At 33.7% G+C, this 8,239-nt stretch overlaps 1 protein-coding gene and 1 long non-coding RNA gene across 2 annotated transcripts; both read left to right on the top strand.

Annotated features, from left to right (window-relative positions):
- Window positions 1-615: 615 nt before the first annotated feature.
- On the top strand, window positions 616-1,400 carry LOC110708985. Its single transcript, XR_002508817.1, has 3 exons — window positions 616-807; window positions 904-1,014; window positions 1,107-1,400. It is a non-coding gene; the product is annotated as an uncharacterized LOC110708985 (long non-coding RNA).
- Window positions 1,401-7,337: 5,937 nt separating this feature from the next.
- On the top strand, window positions 7,338-7,904 carry LOC110708867 (mitochondrial import inner membrane translocase subunit TIM23-3-like). The gene has a single exon (XM_021887091.1). The coding sequence runs from the start codon at window positions 7,338-7,340 to the stop codon at window positions 7,902-7,904; it is 567 nt and encodes a 188-aa protein (XP_021742783.1).
- The last annotated feature ends 335 nt before the right edge of the window (window positions 7,905-8,239 follow it).

The following is an 8,239-nucleotide window of genomic DNA, read 5'->3' as shown; positions in this document are numbered from 1 at the left end:
TACCACTACCGGTGCCTAGAGAGGAATATGATTTTTTTAAGCTGCGTGACGCGACCGGGAGCTTTGTGCAATGGCCACGTGATCGGTTGAGGTTAGTAGGAGGGGTAAGTAAACAATACTTGTATGTAACTAGATTAACATGTGCTTTGTGCAATGACCATGTTTGTTTATGCAGTAGATTACTATGGAAATTCAGTCCGCTAAAAGAAAGAAGGTGGAGAAGCAAAAATCCAAGGAAGAAGGTCCTCCGAAGATGGAACAAGGACAAGTGTCGAAGAAGAGTTCGAGAGCTTCATCTACTCCACTAGTAGAAGCCAAAGTCCTTAGGTCGCTTTCGAAAGCATGTACTTTTCTTCACAACCGTGTTAGTGAGTTGCCTACGAGTACACATATTCAAGTGAACTTGCCTAAGGCATTGTTCCACTATGATGAGGATGCGATCGCATACATTTCTAGAGAGGATGTGACAGAATTTATAACCGGTTCCATGCTTAACATATCCATCATTCAAACATTCATGAGGTAAATTAACGAGACTATTTCTAAAAATATTGTATTTTTGATATTTTCATACCAAAACAATGCAACTAGTAATTACTTGCACACATTACTTTCTTGAAGGTCACTACAGGAGCTCCTTGCTAGTAAACCCGATGGTGAAGCAGCAATTGGGTGGTTATGCCCCGAGCAGACCTCCGTAACCAAATGCTTGAATAACCCTCGTGATGTGATAGATTACCTTGAGCGGGCTATTAGAGAATCAATGCGTGCGGGAAACAAGTTCTTATTAGCCCCTTGTTTTGAGGAGTAAGTGTAAATATATCACTCTTAGTTTGTTTGTTAAGTATAGATGTTGACGCATAACAATTGATTGATATGATATTTGCTTTAATATACATGTAGTCTACATTGGAGCCTTATGGTGATTTGTGTTTCCAATAACACAATCTACTACTTTGACTCGGCTCGTATATGGCCACCAAGGAAGTTGCTAGTGAATAACCTATTGAATAGGTACATACCGCTTCCTATATATTGTTTTGTATCTTCACTTAAGTGATTGAGTGACTATGTTCCTAAATCGTTTGTTTTTTATTTTTTTGAAGTGTTATGAAGAAGTTGAATTGTCGTTCGGTTGCGGGTCCCACGTGGAAATATGCGAAGGTAAAGCCTCGATATATTGATTTTTTTTAAAAATTGCCTTGAGTTTTGGCTATGCATGACTATTTTAACATTGTGTCAGTTTAGTGTGCGCAACAAGACAACAACGTTGACTGTGCCCTCTACGTGATGAGGTTTATGAATGACATAGTCAATAGGTGCACTGAAGCCCAACACATTGAGGAGGTACTTGTTTTTACTTTTTCCGGTTTGATTTCGGGTAAAAGCCGTCCTAAAACTAAGTATAATGCTAATTTACTATGATTTCAAACATTAGATACCTAAGAATAGTTATAATTGACATGTTATGATAAAGAAATTGCTCATTAGATAAGAAATGTAGAAATCGGGCAACGTAGTAGTGAAATAGGCGATTTCGGGTAAAAGCCATCCTAAAACTAAGTATAATGCAAATTTGCTATGATTTCAAACATTAGACACCTAAGACTAGTTATAATTGACATGTTATGATAAATAAATTGCTCATTAGATAAGAAATGTAGAAATCGGGCAACGTAGTAGTGAAATAGGCGATTTCGGGTAAAAGTCGTCCTAAAACTAAGTATAATGCTAATTTGCTATGATTTCAAACATTAGACACCTAAGACTAGTTATAATTGACATGTTATAATAAATAAATTGATCATTACATAAGAAATGTAGAAATCGGGCAACGTAGTAGTGAAATAGGCGATTTCGGGTAAAAGTCGTCCTAAAACTAAGTATAATGCTAATTTGCAATGATTTCAAACATTAGACACCTAAGACTAGTTATAATTGACATGTTATAATAAAGAAACTGCTCATTAGGTAAGAAATGAAGAAATTGGGAAAGTGAGCACCCGAGGCAACAACCTCGGGTTATGCTAGGCAGTTGCAAGCAGCCAGCCACCAAACTGCAACAGCTGCCAGGCAGCCGCAGCAGCAGCCTGTGCAGCTGCCCAGGCACCAGCAGCAGCCTAGGCAGCTGCAGCAGCAGCCTAGGAGCTGCACAGGCAGCTTCCAAGGCAGCTGCAGCAGCCACCAGGCAGCTGCACAGGAAGCATCGATCCGGTCGTGAAACCGAGTCGTTCATGCAACTTTGTGTAATTTTTGCGTACTTGCATTGTTAGTGTATTATGGACAATGTTTGTGAAAAATAATTCAAAACGGAATAAAATATAAAAAAAGGGCAAGTAGAAGTGGAAAAGGCGATTTTGGGTAAATGTCGTCCTAAAACTGAGTAAAATGATCTTTTGCTCTGATTTCAAACATTAGACACCAAAGACTAGTTGTAATTGACATGTTATGATAGATAAATAGCTCATTAGATAAGAAATGTAGAAAACGGGCAAAGTAGTAGTGAAATAGGCGATTTTGGTTAAAAGCCGTCCTAAAACTTAGAATAATGCTAATTTGCTATGATTTCAAACATTGGACACCAAAGACTAGTTTTAATTGACATGTTATGATAGATAAATAGCTCATTAGATAAGAAATATAGAAAACGAGCAAAGTAGTAGTGAAATAGGCGATTTCGGGTAAAAGTCGTCCTAAAACTTAGAATAATGCTAATTTTCTATGATTTCAAATATCGGACACCAAAGACTAGTTGTAATGGACATGTTATGATAGATAAATAACTCATTAGATAACAAATGTAGAAAACGGGCAAAGTAGTAGTGAAATAGGCGATTTCGGGTAAAAGCCGTCCTAAAACTTAGAATAATGCTAATTTGCTATGATTTCAAACATTGGACACCAAAGACTAGTTGTAATTGACATGTTATGATAAATAAATAGCTCATTAGATAAAAAATGTAGAAAACGGGCAAAGTAGTAGTGAAATAGGCGATTTCGGGTAAAAGTCGTCCTAAAACTAAAGTATAATGCTAATTTGCAATGATTTCAAACATTAGACACCTAAGACTAGTTGTAATTGACATGTTATGATAAAGAAATAGCTCATTAGATAAGAAATGTAGAAACCGGGCAAAGTAGTAGTGAAATAGGCGATTTTGGGTAAAAGCCATCCTAAAACTTAGTTGAATGCTAAATCGGGCAAGTTAGAATGATGTATGAAATATTTAACATATATACATTATTATTTTTAATTATTAGTTTGAATTTTATGTAATATATATGAATGATGTCTAATGTTTGGTATTTTTTTGTTTTCAAAGGTATGTAAAAGGGAAGGCCCTTTGACAAAGGAAGAGGTTGATGAAATTCGCGACATGTGGGCTTTTTTTGTGACATTTGATGGCATCTAGGTAGAATATATAATATATATGTGTTTGTTAGATTGATTTTTATTTTGTTTTTTTTTATGAACAATAAATATTTATATTTAGTTTTATGTTACCGTATCTTTTTTATTTTTATATATAGTACGTAAATCCATATGTACATTATATTACTTATTTGTAATTATTACTATACATTATTTATGAGTTTTATATATGTTATTATTATTATGCATGTTATTGTTATTGAATTATTATTATTCCAAAATTTGTAATATTTTTAATTAATTATTATTTATTAATATTAATTAATATTATTAATTAATAATAATATTATTAATAATAATAATTTTTAAAAAACTGGAATAATGTGCTTCTAAAAACAGGTCACTAATAATATTATTATTATTAATTATTATATATATAAAAATAATAAAAAATAAAAAAATAAAACTACAAATGGGAAGCGGTTTGGCGCCAAAACCGCTTCCCATTTGCACTGCACATAAGGTTATGTGAAGTGCAAATGGCCAGCGGTTTTGGCGCCAAACCGCTTGCCATTCCCCCCAAATGGGAAGTGGTTGTGAACCGCTGGCCATTTACATGGCAATTGGGAAGCCCCCCAAACCCATGCGGTTCAAAACCGCTTCCCATTTGGGGTTTTGAACCGCTTCCCATAATGTTTTTTCTACTAGTGACAGGACCTGCGTTTTATTTACAAATGAGTGTCGTTTTGCGGCGGATGCACCATGCGGATCGTGCATCCGCTTGCAGGAACCACCGATTATTCCAAACATAGTATACATGTCACGTGGTGCTCTCCTCTATGTGTTTTCCATTACATGTCAAATGTCATTAATTTATAATAAAAATGTTACTCATGAAATTCGAACTTGCAACCTAATTGTATGAACGAACCCGGACCTGAATTATTGATTTTTAAGGACCGGGGACCGTGGTTCCGGTCTAGACCTAAAAAATCAAGTCCGGTCCGGGTTTGGACCTGGATAGAGCTAATTAGTTTTTTTTTTCTTTTTCTTTTTTGAATAAAAAACCTGCTGACCTATTTATTGACATGTTAAATTAAAAAAGCAGCTTTATCGGTTTTAAATTCGGACCTGAAAATTTTGGATTTTCCCCGAAACGGACCTGAAACCTGGAATCCTGGATTTTTAAGGATCGAGATCGGACATGAATTCACCGGTATAGTTTCTATCCGGTCCAAACAAGTCCGCTTCAGGTCGGTTTTTCAGGTTCGGACCAGTTTGTGAACACCCCTAACACCAAGCTATGTCATACTTTATGTTATTTTTTGATGCAAAATATTAATGTGTAGCGAATGACAATATGAATAACCAAAATTTTTTGAAAAAAATATGAATAACAAATTTAATTACAAAAACTATTGGGTTATTAATTAAAATGTAATATCATAATATTACTTCCATGTAATGACCCGGGGTATTGTCTGAGCCCAAATACTAGACTGAAGAAACCATATTATACATAAAAAAAATCTCGATTTGCATGTTTATGTTTTTAATACGCAAAACGAGACATTTACGTTATTCTTTTTAAAAATTTTGAGATCTATTTGGACTCTTAAGATCCAAAATAGCCCCAAAATCCATTAATGAAACATTTTCCAACACGCAAATAGATAAAAATTATTAATAAGTGGAGAGTCGGTCCCACTAACGAAATTTGTTAACGGCGGGATAACAATAAGGTTATCATATGTCTGTATACTTAGTACATATACCTCCAGGTTACTGTGTGAAAAATGCTATATGGAGGGCACAACGTAAAAGAAAAATAAGGATAGCTATTGTGTAGAAAAACCCAAAAAAATATATTAAATGAAAAATAATTTCAATTCAATTAAAAAAAATCAATTTAGCAAAAATAAGGTGAAAATATAAAAACCTAATCATATCATATCACTAATATATAAAGTAAAGCCGGTCTGTCTTTAAAAATATATATATATATATATATACTCGCCAAGTGTCGCGCCACGTAGGATAGAGTTATATAGATTTCAATTTGTAGGATAAAAAAGTTAGTCCTATTTTCAATCAAATTTTGATAGATTTTTACGATAAAATTGTTAGTTTAGAGATTTATTTTCGATAAAGTATCAAAATTTCATATATACAAATTGAATTATAATTTTATTCAAAAAATAATTAGATTATAACTCTCATAAATTATCATATAAATTTATTTTTTGTATCATAATATTTTTAGGAAGTAGTTCAAAATGTACCACATCCATTTATAATATATTTTAATCAATTAAAATAATATATTTCACAATCTAATATAATTTTATTATTGTGTGTAGACCTGTCAATCGGGTCAGGTCTCGAGTCATTTCGGACAAGGTCATTTCAGGTTACGGGTCAAGAAATGTTCAACCTTAGCCCAAGGTTTTGGGTTCGGGTCAACCCATTGGACTTAGAACAATTTTTTTTATTTAATCTATTTTTGCTAATTTTTACAATATTCGTATGTTTCATGCTTATTTTTCTATTATTTAAAAATATATTTAATCGAACATTTTCGGGAAAATACAAGTTAATCTGCCAGATAAACGAATTTTTGTTAATTTGATGGCATTTTTGTAAATATATTGAAAAAGCAGGGTCATTTATTCAGTATTTTTGATAAGCTGTCCAATTATTGTTTGCCTTTTGCTTTTACTGTTTGGTGAGGAAATTACGCATGTACCCGTCAACTAGTACATGAAAAGACGCATATACCTTTCCACTGGTACTTGAAAAGACAATTTTGTTTATCTGGGGAATTGACTGGGTATTGCTCAACATTTTCACCAATATTATTATTATTAGTCATTACATGTCTACTACATAGTTTAAATTGTCAAAAACACTTGAATTCCTAGCTAATTTTGTATCAATGATGCATTTTAAAATTTGAAATGTATTTTAAAAATTTATCTGAATATTCAATGAACGACCCGGGCATCGCACGGGCACAAAACTAGTATATATATAAAGCCGATCTCGCAGCCAGACCACGAGACAACAACACTTAGCATTCCAGTTTTCGCCAAGTGTCGGCGCCATATAGGCAACAAATAGATATTATTACGACACATATGATGCTAAATAAGCGAATTTTGGATAGAATTTTTAATATAAAAATGTTATATAGAGTTAATTTTATTATCCTATACTTCTAATATTTTATATGTACAAAATTAATAATAACTTTTAATAAATATCATATAACTCGATTTTATTTCTATAATAAAATTCGTTTCAAAAAGTTCTTCTAAATAAGATTCATGTACAATATATTTAATTTAGTTTTAAAAAATAATAATTTCAATATAAAGTACATCGTAATATTTTTTTAATAATATTTTTCTAGTTAATAAATGAATAATAGATAAGATCGTTTCCTTTTGAAAATAGAAAGTTTAAATCCAAAACAATTATAATTCACAAAGTCTTATACGTAGTTGGTCACACCGTGTGGTCAGCCACTATAGGGGTTACTTTGCTAGTGTAATGGGGGTTACTTGATCAGTGTTATAGGGGTTATTTCATCATTGTTATAGAGTTACTCGGTCGGTGTTATAGGGGTTACTTGATTGGTATTACATGGGTTACTTAATCAATGTTATAGGGGTTACTTTAAGTGGTCACACGATGTGGCCGGCCGCACACAAGACGAGCTGATTATAATTAGGACTATAATAGCCATTAGGTAGTCTTCTTTTTATTCCTCTAAAACTATTCCTACTTAATTTCTACTTTCTTTTTTTTTTGAAAGAAATAAAAATCCTAATTAGAATCGACTTGGGAAAGAAGTCATCGCAAATCCCCCATAAATTCCAAACCCCACAAACTCAAAAACCCTTTTCAACCAACATCATACATACATCACCCTAAAACCCTCCCAAAAAAAAAGTGATCAACAATGGACGACGATTTCTCCCAAAACTCAACCCCAAAATACAAAAAATACTCTCCATATCAAGACCTTGCTCCAAACTCCCCTCACCTTAAGCTCTACAATCTTCCTACCGCCCCCGAACACCTCTTCGAAGAACAAGCGTCACGAACTCATCGTAACGCCTTCGAAAACCTCACCTTCTACACTGGCACTTCCTACGTTACCGGTGCCGTAGTCGGCTCCGTTAAGGGTTCTTTTGAGGGACTCTCCGCAGCTCGATACGGAGAGTCCCTCAAAATCCGAAGCAACCGTGTGCTCAACATGGGTGGTTTGAAGGGTAGAACTTTTGGTAATGCAACTGGTGTTTTGGGTTTGTTGTATGCTGGAATGGAATCTACTATTATTCATAATTTGGATGTTGATGATGCTCGTGCTAGTGTGTTGGCGGGTGTCGGTACCGGAGCGGTTTATCGTGTCGTATCGGGTTTCCGGTCTGGCTTGATCGGTGGTGTTGTTGGTGGTATTGCTGTTGGTGCTGTTGTTTATGGAAAGCCATTGTTGAAAAGATTTGCGCCTAATCTGCCCATCTGAAATTTTGGATTAGACACAATTTTTTAATTTGATGACATTGCTAATATTTGGATATTAATTATTTTTTTAACTGGTTTTATATCAATTTCTTTTATTTAGCTAATTGATCAATTTGTTGTTCTCTGATTTTCACGAGGACGTAATTTGTGCAAATTATATGATCATAATCACGATTTTGACCTAAATTTTCTGATTTGTCACTTTAATGCGTAGTTTGTTTGTTGTTTCCTTAACAACCCTGCGATTAAACAATGTAGATATGAAACGCTTTGCGTCTTATTGACTATTGCTGTATATGAATCACAATTTTGGTGTGCGTCAATCAACACAATTTA

The sequence above is a fragment of the Chenopodium quinoa genome, unplaced genomic scaffold (genome assembly GCF_001683475.1).
Source record: "Chenopodium quinoa cultivar QQ74 unplaced genomic scaffold, ASM168347v1, whole genome shotgun sequence".
NCBI lineage: Eukaryota > Viridiplantae > Streptophyta > Magnoliopsida > Caryophyllales > Amaranthaceae > Chenopodium > Chenopodium quinoa.
Note: the sequence above shows the minus strand (reverse complement) of the source record. Positions and strands in the feature narration are given on the sequence as shown.

Coding starts and splice junctions, on each gene's coding strand:
- LOC110708867 (XM_021887091.1), top strand. CDS start 7,338: ATGGACGACGATTTCTCCCAAAACTCAACCCCAAAATACAAAAAATAC.